This window comes from Anolis sagrei, chromosome 12 (genome assembly GCF_037176765.1).
Source record: "Anolis sagrei isolate rAnoSag1 chromosome 12, rAnoSag1.mat, whole genome shotgun sequence".
Lineage (NCBI taxonomy): Eukaryota > Metazoa > Chordata > Lepidosauria > Squamata > Dactyloidae > Anolis > Anolis sagrei.
In genome coordinates, this window is record NC_090032.1 from 7,584,093 (window position 1) to 7,601,888 (window position 17,796).

Here is a 17,796-nt window from a genome sequence, read left to right on the forward strand (position 1 = left end):
CCGATTGTAAGGCCGCTCTGAGTCCCCTTCAGGGTTAAGAAGAGCGGGATATAAATACATAATAAATAAATAATAAATAAATAATTCAACTCAATGTCTTTCCTTTCCAGTTCTCTTTTGGGGGGAATGTTATATCCTTGATATAGTGTATGAAAGGCAGTCTAAGAATTTTCTCTGCCAGCTTTGCAACATTCCAATCATTTCTCACTTACCAGACAGAAAATTAGCCTCCTCTTGGCATCTCAGCCATGTAGCTTGCATTAGCCTTTATCTACTTGCTTGCCCTGAAGGCTACACCGTACCCTCTGACTGTCCTAGCTTAGCGGGAACAGGCTTGATTCATTCTTTGCCATCTTATTTCATAACTGTAATTTTGCTACCGTTATGAATCATTTGATATCATCAGATATCTGATATGCAGGATGTATTTTCATTCACTGGACCAAATTTTGCACAAATACCCAATACGCCCAAATTTGAAAACTGGTGGGGTTGGGAGGATTGATTTTGTCATTTGGGAGTTGTAGTTGCTGGGATTTATAGTTAACCTACAATCAAAGAGCATTCTGAACTCCACCAATGATGGAATTGAACCAAACTTGACACACTCAACTCCTATGACCAACAGAAATTACCAGAAGGGTTTGGCGGGCATTGATCTTGTGTTTTGGACTACATCCAGAGAGCACGGTGGACTCAAACAATGATGGATCTGGACCAAACTTGGTATGAATACTCAATGTTCCCAAATGTGAACACTGATGAAGTTTGGGGGAAATAAACCTTGACATTTGGGAATTGTAGTTGCTGGGATTTATAGTTCACTTACAATCAAAGAGCATTCTGAACCTCACCAATGATAGAATTGGGCCAAACTTCCCACACAGAACCCCCATGACCAACAGAAAATATTGTGTTTTCTGATGGTCTTCGGTGACCCCTCTGATACCCTCTCGTGACCCCCACAGGGGTCCTGACCCCCAGGTCAAGAAACACTGAGTTAAGGAAATGTTTACAAGGTTCCTTACGTTAAGAAGGAAGTCAACACAAGGCTCCTTACGTTTACCAACACTGATTGGGGACCCACCTACCTGCATGACCGTGTCTTTGTGTAGGAACCCACACGATCCCTTCGTTCATCTGGAGAGGCCCTGCTTACGATCCCACTGGCATCGCAAGCGCGATTGGTGGGGATGAGGGATAGGGCTTTCTCGGTGGTGGCCCCTCAACTCTGGAACTCTCTCCCTAAGTACATCAGGCAGGCCCCGTCGCTAGCAATCTTTAGGAGGAGCTTAAAAACGTGGTTGTTCCAGTGTGCCTTTCCAGAATAAGGAAACTCCTAGCATTATGTCCCAACACACTTTATCAGAGATCCAGGATATCTGCATGCCCACCCCCCTCCAAACACCCCCACCTTGTCATGCCCAGCACTTTTAATTTTAGTTTTAATTATTACACTTGGCCCGGCCATTGTTTTTAATTGCATCATTGGGTGCTGTTTAATGTTATTGCTTTGTTTTTGAGTTATTGTGTTGTTGTTGCTACTGCTGTTTTAATTGTTGTATTTGGGCTCGGCCTCTTGTAAGCCACACCGAGTCCTTCAGGAGATGGTAGCGGGGTACAAATAAAGGATTATTATTATTATTATTAAACAGAGTCAACATTTGCCAGGAACTGAGATGAAGCCAGTTGGAAAAACATCTATCATTCATTCACAACTTTGGAATTACATCAGCAAGAAATATTGCTATATAAGAGTCCTTATTACAATCCAAAATTGTGGCAGACCAGAGGAGTCTGGTCCACCTGCCATGCTCTTCTTCTTGGGAAGGAGAGAGATAGTGTACCTTTGGGCAGAGGCGACCCTAGGTAATTTTCAACAGTAAGCAAACAGTATTTTGCCCCCCCCCCCCCCAACCAATCACTGATAGATATTTTCTATTCGTCGTGGGAGTTCTGTGTGCCGTATTTGGTTCAGTTCCATCATTGGTGGAGTTCGGAATGCTCTTTGATTGTAGGTGAACTATACATCCCAGTAACGACAACTCGCATATGTCAAGGTCTATTTCTCCCCAGGAGCGCCCCTGGAAAAATCAACTATACTGCAAATGCTTACTTTGTGTAATGGGTTGAGCCGTCCCTGATTTTGGGAGTAGCAGATCTGCAGCGGAACACAGTCTGGTCATTTGCTCTTTTCTCACAGGAAGAGAAAGGAGTGTGATTTTGGAGTCATGATACAATTCTAGAGTCTAGAGTTGGAAGAGAACCCCAAGGGCCATCCAGACCAACCCCCTCCCATGCAGGAAGACACAATCAAAGCACTCCTGACAGATGGCCATCCAGCCTCTGCTTAAAAACTCCATAGAAAGAGATGCCACTGGACTCGGAAGCAGCTGAACAGCTCTCACTGACAGAACGTTCTTCCTAAAGTTGAGGTGGAATTGCTTTTCCATCATTGCAATGCATCCCAGAGAGGCGACCCTTTCCCATCATCCTAGCTGCAGGGTAACTTGAGAGCACAAGGAAAGTTTGTTTTCCCGCTGAGTGAATGATTGGGTTTACCTCCCAGAGTCAAATTCTGCATGCGTGTGGATGTGTCTTTGTGCCGCGCACACAGCTGGGGAAGGGAAGGTAAGGCCAGGCCAGAAGTCTGTGCGGATGGCCCTTGCAGAAGCCTTTAAGGCAAGCTATGTCCTGGAAGGTTATTTTTAGTCGTCCCCCTCTTTGCCTCCCCCCAAGAAGCCTCCTGCCCAGGACAGCTGGCGTTATTTTAATCAGCGCAAAATGCCGACTTGGTCCTGACAGCTTAAGTGAGCCGTGGCACTATTTTGGCCCTTTCTGCTGATGAGCAGCCTTATTTTTAAACCGCCTCTCCAGCTCTTCTTACCGTCATTAGCACCTGGAAGATGAATCTGGGGTTGGAAAAGGGGGAGATGTTGGGGAGACGGTCTGTGGGACAAGACGGGCCCCATGACGGGATGCCAAGCTGACCAAGGGTTGGTACCCAGAAAGAGAGAAATGAACCCAAGCCAAATCTTGGGACATCTGTGACCAATCCACTGGAGACAAACAGAGACACATTCGGAGCTAAGAAGATGGTCTTGTTAGCAAGAAAGTGCCATCTTTTGAAACATCTTGAGTTGCTTGAGGTGGTGGGTGTTTTGGGGAGGCAGAGAGGGACGCATGAAGAAATCAGGTGGCAATTTTGGATCAATGGACCAAAGTTTCATGTTGCATAATCATAGCACCCAGGTCCCATTTTAATCGTTGTGGCAGCATCTAGAACAGTGGTTCTCAACCTTTTTTCGACCAGGGACCGCTTTGACCAGGGACCACTTTGACAAGGGACCACTTGACCAGGGACCACTTTGACATGTGATCATTTTGACCAGGGGCCACTTTGACAAGAGACCACTTGACCAGGGGCCACTTTGACATGGGATCACTCTGACTAGGGACCACTTTGACCAGGGACCACTTTGACATGGGATCACTTTGACTAGGGACCACTTTGACCAGGGGCCACTTTGACATGAGATCATTTTGACCAGGGGCCACTTTGACAAGGAACCACTTGACCAGGGGCCACTTTGACATGGGATCACTTTGACTAGGGACCACTTTGACCAGGGACCACTTTGACAAGGGACCACTTGACCAGGGACCACTTTGAATAGGGACCATTTTGACCAGGGGCCACTTTGACAAGAGACCACTTGACCAGGGACCACTTTGACATAGGACCGCTTTGACCAGGGACCACTTTGACATGGGATCACTTTGACCAGGGACCATTTTGGCCAGGGACCACTTTGACTAGGGATCATTTTGGCCAGGGACCACTTTGACATAGGACCGCTTTGACCAGGGACCACTTTGACATGGGATCACTTTGACCAGGGACCATTTTGGCCAGGGACCACTTTGACTAGGGATCATTTTGGCCAGGGACCACTTTGACATAGGACCGCTTTGACCAGGGACCGCTTTGACCAGGGTCCACTTTGACCAGGGACCACTTGACCAGAGGCCACTTTGATCTGGGACCACTTTGATCTGGGACCACTTTGACCTGGGACCATTTTGACCAGATACCACTTTGACAAGAGACCACTTGGCCAGGGACCATTTTGACCAGGGACCATTTTGACTAGGGACCACTTTGACCATAGACCACTTTGACCAGGGACCAGAGTACCAAAAGGTTACAAATCAGTTTTTAGATTTAGTTTGGTTATTTGGGGTGCTGATTCAGACCACTACACTGGATAGATCACATCAGGTCTAGTTTCAGATACAGAACATATACCATCCAGTAGTCACCATCGGTTTGCCCACAGAAAACCATATTTAATCATCTGGAGCTGATGTGGTAGTAGTAATCTTTCATGGGTAGTCAGCCTCTCCCTTCCCAACATCCCCATTGCCTTGGCACTATAAGAGTGTTTCGTGAGACCAGTTGCTCTAGTTGCCATGTGGTTTCGAGTCAATGGTGTAGTGATGATGAGGCCATGGACCATATTTTTGTTCTTGTGGACTACTGGTGGTGCATGGACCACAGGTTGGGAACCCTGGGATTTGTAGCTTTTTCTGCCAGAGAATTCTAAGTACTTCCTGAAATCTCAGTTCTTGTGGGTTTTTTCGGGCTATATGGCCATGTTCTAAAGGCATTTCTCCTGACGTTTCGCCTGCATCTATGGCAGGCTTCCTCAGAGGCAGACTTCCTGAAATCCCTTTAATTCCATAACACTGTGTCCTGGGTGGTCTCCCTATGGATGTCCCAATCCTCAAACACTCTCTGCTTCATTCGGAAAAATGCTGCACTCGCACAGCTCAGGCGGTGTTGTATTTTGGTGTCGATGTTGACTTTGGTGGAGAGGTGGCTGCCAAGGTAGCCATCTGGGTAGACAGGTGGACAAGAAGTCAACCAAGGCCATAACAGGCAGTAGTCAGTCTTTGGTAAGCACTTTGGAGACTGGTCTTAGACTCCTGCTGGACAACTACCTGGAAGCTCAGGTTTGAGAGCCAAGAATGATGTCCTTGCACACTTGACCATTGTTTTCATCATCTCTATTATTATCAATAGTTTATCAGGTGTGAACTGACTATCGGGACTATCAGCAATCCAAGAAGCTTGGAATTGGCAAGGATCTGGTTGAATTATATTCTGAGCAGGGCTGATTGTTTTGCACAGGTTGGATGACATTTTTGTCATCCAGCCTGTTGCAATTTCCTTCCAATGTGTTGTCACTCCATTCCCAATGATAAACAGCATTGATATGGCCCCCTTTCTCCCAAGCTAGAAGTTAAAGCAGCTTACAAAGGATCACAATAAATTGTCTAAGGCTTTCATGGCCGGAATCACTGGGTTGTTGTAGGTTTTTTTTTCGGGCTATATGGCCATGGTCTAGAGGCATTCTCTCCTGACGTTTCACCTACATCTATGGCAAGCATCCTCAGAGATAGTGAGGTCTGTTGGAACTAGGAAAAAGGGTTTATATATCTGTGGAATGACCACGGTGGGACAAAGGACTCTTGTCTGCTGGAGCTAGGTGTGAATGTTTCACACCTAGCTCCATTCACAGATGCCTGACCACTGTCTCCCAAAGCAGTTGCTCTACCCTGAACTCAAGAATGGAAAATGGCATATTGGTGGACAGGAAACAAAATTTAAAGATGGGCTCAAAGCCACCCCTAAAAGCTCTGGCATAGATACTGAGAACTGGGAAGTCCTTGAGCGCTCCAGCTGGAGGTCAGCTGTGACCAACAGTGCTGCAGAATTTGAAAAGGCACCAATGGAGGGTGAAAGAGAGAAACGTGCCAAGAGGAAGGCGCGTCAAGCCAACCCTGACCGAGACTGCCTTCCACCTGGAAACCAATGCCCTCACTGCGGGAGAAGATGCAGATCAAGAATAGGGCTCTGCAGTCACCTATGGACCCACCAGAACACTGATCCTGGAAGACTATCCTACTCGGCCAATGAGGGATCGCCTAAGTAAGTAAGCCAGATGGTGGACACTGACAGCCCTAACTTGGGGGCGAGCATGGGCCCATTGAAACCAATACCTGCCAAGCAACGTTGTGGGACTGGAGTGAACCTACTGGTTGTGCAAAGTATTATATCAGGTGGAGACGCCTTATATGCCCTGGCAAGGCAGTGGGGAGAAGAGGTTAAGTTACATTTATTGCATCCTGCCAACTACGCATTTGGCTACATGTTGTGAGGGGCAGGGCTTCCGGTCGGAGGCTTCGACTTGACGTTGTGGGTTTAGTAGTACGTCTCCTTCTCCACCCAGCCTGGCAAAAGAAGGCAGAGAGGAGACACCAGTTAGGGTTAGTGGTGGAGGAAAACCAAGGAAGAAGGGGGGGGTCTGTGAGGTCATGCAGTCCAACCCCCTTCTATCATGCAGGAAGACACAATCAAAGCCATCCAGACAGATGGCCATCCATCTTCAGCTCAAAAGGGGATAAGGATGGTATAGGGCCGGAGGGAGATGCTCACCACCAGGATAGCGCCGGAGGAGGAGTTTCCTAACTTCGTCGTAGATGAAGATCAACAGGCTGTAGGGGAAGGCGCAGAACCACCAAGTGACCCTGGAGGAGAAAAAAAAGTGGTGGAGGGAGAGGAGAATTTTAGAAAGGGAGAATGAGCAAATACATCCATTTCAACATTTTGTGATGTAAAAATATTGAGGTTTGCTTTTGGGTAGTTGAATCTGCGGATGCGCCATCCACGGATACGGAGAGCCAGTTGGGGCTCAGCAAGTGTCTACATCCAGAGAGCACTGTGGACTCAAACCATGATGGATCTAGACCAAACTTGGCACAGATACTCAATATGCCCAAATGTGAACACTGCTGAAGTTTGGGGAAAATAGATCTTAACATTTGGGAGTTGTAGTTGCTGGGATTTATAGTTCACCTGCAATCAAAGAACATTCTGAACCCCACCAATGATAGAATTGAACTAAACTTCCCACACAGAACCCTTAAGAGAAAATACTGTGCTTTCTGATGGTCTTTGGTGACCCCTTTGACACCCCCTCATGACCCCCTCCCAGGGGTCCTGACCCCCAGGTAGAGAAACACTGCCTTCAGCTGTTGGGTAGTTTCCCAGTGAAGTCAGATTAGGTATCCGGATGGATGAAGCGAAAAATAAGATTAATTGGGCATTCTGAGAGATTTTGTGAGAAATCCTTGAAGCCCAGGTGCATTCGTCATGACTTCATGGCATCTTGGTTGGGCACATTTGGGAGTTGTCGTTGCTGGGATTTATAGTTCACCTGCAATCAAAGAGCATTCTGAACCCCACAAATGATAGAATTGGGACAAACTTCCCACACAGAACCCTTAAGAGAAAATACTGTGCTTTCTGAAGGTCTTTAGTAACCCCTTTGACCCCCCCCCCCCCCGAGGTCCTGACTCCCAGGTAGAGAAACACTCCCTTCAGCTGTTGGATAGTTTCCCAGTGAAGTCAGATTAGGTATCCGGATGGATAAAGCGAAAGATAAGATTAATTGGGCATTCTGAGAGATTCTGTGAGAAATCCTTGAAGCCCAGGTGCATTCGTCATGACTTTATGGCATCTTGGTTGGGCCTGGGCTTAAATTAAATTGTGTTTACTTGGTGTCTCTCAGAGGAGATAATGTTGCCATAAGGTTTGGGTTCCCGTCTCAGCTCTCAAGTTCATGATTCAAGTTTCCCGTGTTTGCCTTGGAAAAGGTGCCTGTAATCATGCTTATGGATTTATGTCTGCGATTTTGACTCTCTCGACTTCATGTATTTTGCCATTTTTGGATCACTGCTCTTTTGTATATGGACTTTCCTTTTCTACTGTTCAGGTCCTGCCTATCTGCACGACTACCTTCTCCCTTACGAGCCCACGCGGTCCTTAAGATCTTCCGGGGATGTTCTTCTCTCGCTCCCACCCCCCCTCTCAGGCACGGTTGGTGGGGACGAGAGAGAGGGTATTCTTGGTGGTGGCCCCCCGTCTCCTCTCCAAGGAGATTAGGCTGGCACCCTCCCTAGCCACATTCCGTAAGGAATTAAAGACGAGGATGTTTCGTCGTGCTTTCGATTGACGACTCCTATGACTCCTATGCAAGGAGGCAGGATATATAGAAAGGGCAGGACCAAGCGGGGATTGTACCCCCATCTTCCTCCGGACACTCACTTCAGTGGGTACATGCGCAGCGCTACACCCATCCCTGGGCAGTAGGACAAGAAGGCGGCCAAGGCTGTTTCTTCCAGGAGGCCAAAGATCAGGATTTTGTTCCTGCGAAAAGCAAAAGGGAAGAAAAGAGAGCGTCACTAGGTAGGATCTCAGAGGGGAAAAGATGACAAGGGAGCAAACGTAACCCTATGGCTGGTCTTGCCACCGATGGTAACCCGGATGTCTTGGACAGGTGAGATATGTCTGTAGGTGCATCAAAATAATTATAATACTCTATATCTATATTCACATTTTATCAAGCCATTTTATTTGGTTTGGTATTGTGATATGGCCTAAGGGCTACTCAATAAAATTTACTACTACTTCTATATCTATATATATAAATGCTCTGTTTGTTTTGAGTGACATAGAATCATAGAATCAAATAGTTGGAAGAGACCTCTTGGGCCATCCAGTCCAACCCTCTGCCAAGAAGCAGGAATATTGCATGCAAATCACCCCTGACAGATGGCCATCCAGCCTCTGTTTAAAAGTTTCCAAAGAAGGAGCCTCCACCACACTCCGGGGCAGAGAGTTCCACTGCTGAACGGCTCTCACAGACAGGAAGTTCTTCCTCATGTTCAGATGGAATCTCCTTTCTTGTAGTTAGAAGCCATTTATCCGCGTCCTAGTCTCCATAGAAGCAGTAAACAAGCTTGCTCCCTCCTCCCTGTGGCTTCCTCTCACATATTTATATATGGCTATCATATCTCCTCTCATCTTTCTCTTCTTCAGGCTAAAAATGCCCAGCTCCTTAAGCCACTCCTCATAGGGCTTGTTCTCCAGACCCTTGATCATTTTAGTCGCCCTCCTCTGGACACATTCTAGCTTGTCAATATCTCTCTTGAATTGTGGTGCCCAAAATTGGACACAATATTCCAGGTGTGGTCTAACCAAGGCAGAATAGAGCATGGGGAGCATGACTTCCCTGGATCTAGACACTATGCTCCTATTGATGCAGGCCCAAATCCCATTGGCTTTTTTGCCGCCACATCACATTGTTGGCTCATGTTTAACTTGTTGTCCACGAGGACTCCAAGATCTTTTTCACACGTCCTGCTCTCGAGCCAGGCATTGTCCCCCATTCTGTATCTCTGCATTTCATTTTTTCCTGCCAAAGTGGAGTATCTTGCATTTGTCACTGTTGAACTTCATTTTGTTAGTTTTGGCCCATCTCTCTAATCTGTCAAGATCATTTTGAATCCTGCTGCTGTCCTCTGGAGTATTGGCTCTCCCTCCCAATTTGGAGTCGTCTGCAAACATCGTAATTCAAAATCCGCTGGATGAATTGCTGCCAAATTTGGCCCAAGAAACCCACTAAACCAAGGAGTGACCATCACTCAAAAAATTGATTTTATCATTTAGGAGTTGTAGTCCTAATGCCGCAACCCCTTAATACAGTTCCTCATGTTGTGTGACCCCCAACCATAACATTATTTTTGTTGCTACTTCATAACCATCATTTTACTCCTGTTATGAATTGCAATGTAAATATCTAAATGCAGATGTATTTTAATTCACTGGACCAAATTGGGCACAAATATCCGATACGCCCAAATTTGAATACTTGTGGGGTTGGGGTGGATTGATTTTGTCATTTGGGAGTTGTAGTTGCTGGGATTTGTAGTTCACCTTCAATCAAAGAGCATTCTGAACCCCACCAACAATGGAATTGAACCAAACTTGGCACACAGTTCTCCCATGAACAACAGAAAATACTGGAAGGATTTGGTGGGCATTGACCTTGAGTTTGGGAGTTGTAGTTCACCTACATCCAGAGATCACTGTGGATTTCTTGGCAAAATGGGGTTGGACTGGATGGCCCACGAGGTCTCTTCCAACTCTAGGATTCTACAGCTAAAGGCAGGGTACAGCACAGTTAAGACATGGTACTGTGGTCTGCACGATGGCACAGGAGTGCCAATGGTAGTTGAAAATTAGGACCTCTCCCCATATTCTAGCAGCACAGCACTCCAGGGGTCATCTAGATTACTGTTTTTTTCATCTGTGGGTCCCAATCCCCATTTGGATCCCTTAATTGAATGTAGGGGTTGGAAGAATTTGTGTAGCTTGCCACCTTGTGGCTATTTCAGACTTATACAGACTTATACATGGGGTGTGGTTAAGAATCACAAGCGTAACTTATGCATTTTTGCTGGTGGTAGTGGTACTGAAATTAGGCTTTGAGTCTTCTTGCAGAGAGAAAGTCTAATCGAGTCTGACTCTGGGGGGTGGTGCTCATCTCCATTTCTAAGCCAAAGAGCCGGCATTGTCCATAGACATCTCTTAGGTCATGTGGCCAGCATGACTACATGACTTCCAACCAGAGTAGTGCCTATTGATCTACTCACATTTGTATGTTTTCAAACTGCTAGATTGGCAGAAGCTGGGGCTAATGACAGGAGCTCACCCCATTCCACAAATTCAAACCGCCAAGCTTTTGGTCAGCAAGTTCTGCAGCTCAGCGGTTTAACCCGCTGCTCCACCACAGCCAATTGGGGCATAAATAAATTATTAATAATAATTCATTAATGTATTGTCGAAGGCTTTCATGGTCGGAATCACTGCGTTGTTGTAGGTTATTCGGGCTGTATGGCCATGTTCTAGAAGCATTCTCTCCTGATGCTTCACCTGCATCTGTGGCAAGCATCCTTATTATTAATAATGTATTGTTAATAATGTATTAATAATAAATTATTAATAATTATAAACATACAATATTATTGGGTTGTTGTAGGTTTTTTTGGGCTATATGGCCATGTTTTAGAAGCATTTCCTCCTGACGTTTCACCTGCATCTTTGGCAAGCATCCTCAGAGGTAGTGAGGTCTGTTGGAACTAGGAAAAAGGGTTTATATATCTGTGGAATGACCAGGGTGAGACAAAGGACTCTTGTCTGCTGGAGCTAGGTGTGAATGTTTCAACTGACCACCTTGATTAGCATTTGATTGCCTGGCAGTGCCTGGAGCAATCTTTTGTTGAGAGGTGATTAGAAGTCCTTGTATGTTTCCTCTCTGTTGTTGTGCTGTTCTAATTTTAGAGTTTTTTTTTAATACTGGTAGCCAGATTTTGTTCATTTTCATGCTTTCCTCCTTTCTGTTGAAATTGTCCACATGCTTATGGATTTCAATGGCTTCTCTGTGTAGTCTGACATGGTGGTTGTGAGAGTGGACCAGCATTTCTGAGTTCTCAGATATTATGCTGTGTCCAGGTTGGTTCATCAATACAATATTATTATGTTTATTTATAATTGGGATATAAATAAACACAATAATAATAATAATAATAATAATAATAACAGGCTGCATTTCACAACCAATGGTATTGTACAACTGAAGAAATGTGGTTGATGTATGTTTGTACCACAAAGGCTCCCAGATGGCTTGATGGATCTGGACCAAACTTGGCACACGTACCAACCCTGCTAATATTTTCAGTTGGATAATGAATACATGTTTGCATAGATCAATAGATCCATTGATTGATCTACCAATAGATAGACCAGAACTTCTCAGGCAAGAAAGGGACATGAGTGGGAAAAGGCCTGATCTAGACTATGCACGTACTTCATGCCTTGCTGGAAGACGGAGTTCCTCCTGGTCTTGCAGATGATAAGGTCAGCCCACTGGACCACCACAATGCTGGCGAAGAAGGCTGTGTGGCAGGTGAACTCTACCACTTTCCGCTGTTCGTAGGTCTGCAAGCAGGAGGAAAGACAAAGAATTCATTGTTCCAGCCAACAGATTCCAGTATCTGAAGTGTAGGCTCCATTAGACTGCCATGGCTTTGCCACCTTGAAAGGGACTCACTCACCCACTCCTGACCATAGCTGTCCTCCAGGTCGTTTTTGGAGCGGTCGTCCCAGTCCAAACGGATCCCCAGCAAAGTGGTGGGCAGAAAACCATTTTCAGCCAGGATCACAAAGTACGTGAAAAAGCCTCCGAGGGCCTGGATCATACCTGGGCAAAGCAGAGCAGAGTTAGGCCTCTACTTTAGAGGGATCCAAGCAATGATATTCTCGCAGGAACAGTTTTTCCATAGAGGGGGAAAAGGCTGGAAGGGCTAAAATGCCACTTATTCTTATAATCATCGTCGTCGTCATCATTATCCAAAGAACGGTGTTATGCCTCTGCTTGTAGTCTGTCTGTGCGATCCTCAGCTGCTGCAAGAAGATTGAGCAGACAGACTACAAGCAGAGGCACAACACCGTTGCTCAGGTGATTCATTGGAACTTGTGCCACAAAAACCATCTGTCTGCGACAAAGAACTGGTGGGATCACAAGCCTGAAAAATAGATCATATCCTCATCTGCTGCAAGAAGATTGCGCAGACAGACTACAAGCAGAGGCACAACACCGTTGCTCAGGTGATTCATTGGAACTTGTACCACAAATACCACCTGCCTGCGACAAAGAACTGGTGGGACCACAAGCCTGAAAAAGTTACAGAAAAGGAACATGTCAAACTACTCTGGGACTTCCAAATTCAGGTTAAAATAAATAAGGGTTCAATATTGCAACTCCTTTTTGTGACCTTTGGACCACTTTGTGTATGCCTGGACAGATGGCAAGCTATTTAACCTCAGCTGACTGAAAGCCAAAACTAAGGTTACAATAACATTTATTATAGAACTCCAGTATGCTGATGACAATGTCATCTGTGCGCTTTCAGAAGACGACCTAAAAGTCACTCTAAACACCTTCGAGGAATAATAATAATAATAATAATAATAATAATAATAATAATAATACTTTATTTGTACCCCGCTACCATCTCCCAAGGGACTCGGTGCGGCTTACATGAGGCCAAGCCCAAAGCATACGAGAAGCATACGAGCAGCTCGGCCTGTCATTAAACATCGAGAAAACCAAAGTGCTCTTCCAGCAGTCACCAGGCAATCCCTCTCCAATGCCATAAATACAGCTTAATGGTGTAATATTAGAAAATGTTGACCATTTCCGCTCCCTTGGCAGCCACCTCTCCACCAAAGTCAACATTGACATTGAAATTCAACACCGCCTGAGCTCTGCGAGTGCAGCATTTTTCCGAATGAAGCAGAGAGTGTTTGAGGACCGGGACATCCACAGGGAGACCAAGGTGCTTGTTTATAAAGCTATTGTTCTCCCAACCCTGCTATATGCTTGCGAGACATGGACAATCTACAGACGTCACATGCAACTCCTGGAACAATTCCATCAGTACTGCTTCCGGAAAATCCTGCAAATCTCTTGGGAAGAAAGGCAGACAAATGTCAGCATGCTGGAAGAAGCAAAGACCACCAGCACTGAAGCGATGGTCCTTCGCCACCAACTCCGTTGGATCGGCCATGTTGTCCGGATGCCTGACCACCGTCTCCCAAATCAGTTGGTCTATTCCAAACTCAAGAACAGAAAATGGAATGTTGGTGGACAGGAAAACAGATTGAAAGATGGACTCAAAGCCAACCTTAAAAACTCGGCATAGACACTGAGAACTGGGAAGCCCTGGCCCTTGAACGCCCCAGCTGGAGGTCAGCTGTGACCAGCAGTGCTGTAGAATTTGAGCAGGCACGAATAGAGGGTAAAAGAGAGAAATGTGCCAAGAGGAAGGCGCATCAAGCCAACCCTGACCGGGACCCCCTTCTACCTAGAAACCAATGCCCTCACTGTGGGAGATGATGCCGATCAAAAATTGGGCTCCACAGTCACCTATGGACCCACCAAGAGAACACTGACCTTGGAGGACCATCATCCTTGAACTACAAGGGTTCGCCTAAGTAAGTAAGTATGCCTGGGAAGCAGAAGGCTCTGATTTCAAATCTCATTCTTAATCAAAGTTATGTTTGGTCTAACTTTAAAGAGGGTTGCCAGAGTGCTGCAGTTCAAAATAATCTTTCTGCTCACCAATCTGTCCATAGGCCATACTAATAAGACGTTCATTGACCAGCTTGTCGGTTTTCGGGTTGCGCGGCTGCCTCTTCATGATGTCGCTCTCGGCCGCTTCATAAGCCAAGGAGATTGCTGGCACCTAGAAAATATGATCAAGGGTCCTATGAATGTTATGGATTTGATTGCTCTTGGATTTGATTAATATGTGTTCTTTAAGAATGTTTAGGTTCTCCTCTGTGTGATTTGGTAATCCATTTTTACCAGAGGACTAGAAATGCATCAAGAGAACATTTCTCTTGGCCTTTGGAAGTCCTTCAGTGAGATTCAAGTGGGCATTGACCATGGAGTTATTTATGCTGGAGGACATAAAGAGGTGTCCTCTCAAGTAAATAAATTGTGCTTGCGTTATTAGTGGTTTTCACACTCTCGAGGACTACCGTCTCACCCGCCTCATAGGAAACCTGCTACAAAACAGGAGCTTCTTTGTTGAGTTCCAGGGCCAGAGAAGCAGATGGTGGAAACAGAAGAACGGCCTGCCTTAGGCAAGCGTGCTTGCCCCATCCACGTTCAACATCTACACAAATGACCAGCCACTGCCAGAAGGGACAGAGAGCTTCATCTATGCTGATGATCGTGCCATCACCGCTCAAGCAGGGAGCTTTGAGATGGTAAAACAGAAGCTCTCCGAAGCTCTAGGTGCTCTTACTGCCTATTACAGGGAAAACCAGCTGATCCCTAATCCATCTAAAACGCAGACATGTGCCTTTCACCTTAAGAACAGACAAGCATCCCGAGCTTCGAGGATCACCTGGGAAGGAATCCCACTGGAGCATTACAGCACACCCAAATACCTGGGAGTCGCTCTGGACCGTGCTCTTACCTACAAGAAGCACTGCCTGAACATCAAGAAAAAGTGGGTGCTAGAAACAATATCATACGAAAGCTGACTGGCACAACCTGGGGATCACAACCAGACACAGTGAAGACATCTGCCCTTGCGGTATGCTACTCTGCTGCTGAGTATGCTTGCCCAGTGTGGAACACATCTCACCATGCTAAAACAGTGGATGTGGCTCTTACTGAAACATGCTGCATTATCACGGGGTGTCTGCGCCCTACACCACTGGAGAAATTACACTATCTAGCCGGTATTGCACCACCTAACATCCACCGGGAAGTAGCAGCCAATAGTAAAAGGACCAAGGCAGTGACATCTCCATCTCATCCCTTGTTTGGGTATCAGCCAGCACCTCAATGACTTAAATCAAGAAATAGTTTTCTAAGATCTACAGAGACACTCGCTGGAACACCCCAGCAAGCAAGAGTCCAAAAGTGGCAGGCTCAAACCCAGAACCTCAATCAATGGCTGATACCAAATGAGGGACTCTCCCTGGGCACACAGAAGACTGGGCGACTTGGAAGGCGCTGAACAGACTGCGCTCTGGCACCACGAGATGCAGAGGCAACCTTCAGAAATTGGGCTACAAAGTGGAATCCACGACATGCGAGTGCGGAGAAGAGCAAACCACTGACCACCTGCTGCAATGCAACCTGAGCCTTGCCACATGCACGATGGAAGACCTCCTTGCGGCAACACCAGAGGCACTCCAAGTGGCCAGCTACTGGTCAAAGGACATTTAATCAACTACCAAGCTTGTAAATTCTGTGTTTTGTCTGTCTGTTTGTTTGTTTTTGTTAAAAATGTAATACAAATGTCTGATTGCTGATGACACGATAAATAAATACACTCTCAAGGAGGCCCTATGCTCTTAACTCCAGTTAAGCACAGGTTAAACCACCAGCTGTAGAAAATCTTGTCGATCGAAAGGTTGACAGTTCAAGCCCAGGTTGGGGTGAGCTCCCACTGTCAGCCCAACTTCTGCTCACCTAGCAGTTCAAAAACAGCAATGCGATAAAAAGGAGGTAATAAAAGGCAGACATGATGCCAATTTGATTGGGAGAGTGTCTAAGCTCCTCCGCATGGAAGATGGAGCGACAGCACCCCCTGTGTCTGGAGTCAAGCACAGCCTCCAGATGCCGGAGATGGAAAAAGATGGGAAGCCTTTACCTTTGTTTATGTACTGTCTGTCTTTGTTAATTGTATAACAGCATTGAATATACGTTTACCATATATATGTATTGTAATCCACTCTGAGTCCCCTCAGAAATATAAATAACATATACTATTATATTGCGGGAGTGCCGCAGTATATTAATATACTATTAATATACTATTAAGGGTTAAAACAAAACAGAGTATTGGTGCTTTGTAACCAATGTCCGTAGGGTTTCCTTCCTTGTTCCAGATGTTATGGCTGCACTCACCATGTCTGTGCCCAGGTCGATGCACAAGATGGTGACGGTGCCCAAGGGCAGAGGGATGTTGGCGATGATGAACAGGAGGAAAGGTGTGATCTCTGGAATGTTACTGGTGAGAGTGTAGGCAATGGACTTCTTGAGGTTGTCGAAGATCAGGCGACCTGCCAGACCGGATAAAAGAGACACGAGGAGAGGTTTTGAGGTTTACAGTTTGTGACATCCAGGTTCTAAACTTTCGTAGAGTCACAAAACAATCAATGACCTCGTGGGCCATCCAGTCCAACCCTCTTCCAAGAAGCAGGAAAATCATGTTCAAAGCACTACCAACAGATGGCCATCCAGCCTCTGTTTAAAAGCCTCCACAGAAGGAGCCTTCACCACACCTCAGGGGCAAAGAGTTCCACTGCTCAACAGCTCTCACAGTCAGAAAGTTCTTCCTAATGTTCAGGTGGAATCTTTTTCCCTTGGGAAGTCTGACTTGGCCACGGTGGTACATGCTCTGGTTACATCCCGTATAGATTACTGCAACGCTCTCTACGTGGGGTTGCCTCTGAAGACTGCCCGGAAGCTACAACTAGTCCAACCTGTGGCAGCCAGACTACTAATGGGAGCGGGGTACAGGGAGCATGCTACTCCTCTGTTGCGTCAGCTCCACTGGCTGCCAATCAGCTTCCGAGCACAATTCAAAGTGCTGGTGTTGACCTATAAATCCCTAAACGGTTCCGGCCCAATTTACCTGTCCGAATGGATTCTCCCCTATGAACCATCAAGGTTGTTAAGATCTTTAGGAGGTGCCCTGTTCTCGGTCCCACCTCCCTCGCAATCGCGTTTGGTGGGAACGAGGGACAGGGCCTTCTCGGTGGTGGCCCCTCGGCTTTGGAACTCCCTCTCGTTAGCGATTAGATCTGCCTCTTCCCTCCTGACTTTTACAAAGCTGGTAAAATCATGGCTTTGGGATACTGCATTTGCAGAATGATGATTGAGTCAATAACTGCTGACCTTTCTGGCGGATGGCGATGAATTTGTGATTCACTCTGACAAACTGACTTTTTTGTAACTTTTTTGTAAATTGTATGAATTGTATTTTAATGTATTTTATATGGATGATGTATATTGTTTTATTTTATTGTATTGAACCCTATGTTGTTAGCCAGCCTGAGTCCCTCCTCGGAGGATGAGAAGGCTGGGTTATAAAAACTCTAAATAAATAAATAGTTTGATACTTCTCTGCATCCTAGTCTCCAGGGCAACAGAAAATAAGCTTGCTCCCTCCTCCCTATGACTTCTCCTCACATATTTATACATGGGTATCATGTCTCCTCTCAATTTTCTCTTCTTCAGACTAAACATGTCCAGCTCTTTAAGCTGCTCCTCATAGGGCTTGTTCTCCAGACCCTTG

At 46.0% G+C, this 17,796-nt stretch overlaps 1 protein-coding gene across 1 annotated transcript in view; it reads right to left on the reverse strand.

Moving 5' to 3' along the window:
* Positions 1-6,164: 6,164 nt before the first annotated feature.
* LOC132764234 (sodium/potassium-transporting ATPase subunit alpha-2) overlaps positions 6,165-17,796 on the reverse strand; it is a 61,220-nt gene continuing 49,588 nt past the window's right edge. Inside the window, exons 17-23 of the mRNA XM_060758134.2 lie at positions 16,404-16,558; positions 14,094-14,217; positions 12,025-12,170; positions 11,778-11,908; positions 8,174-8,275; positions 6,503-6,594; positions 6,165-6,297 (exon numbers count right to left, since the gene is read on the reverse strand). Coding sequence (XP_060614117.1) covers positions 6,269-6,297; positions 6,503-6,594; positions 8,174-8,275; positions 11,778-11,908; positions 12,025-12,170; positions 14,094-14,217; positions 16,404-16,558 — 779 coding nt within the window. The 3' untranslated portion in view covers positions 6,165-6,268. The remainder of the gene's footprint in view (positions 6,298-6,502; positions 6,595-8,173; positions 8,276-11,777; positions 11,909-12,024; positions 12,171-14,093; positions 14,218-16,403; positions 16,559-17,796) is intronic.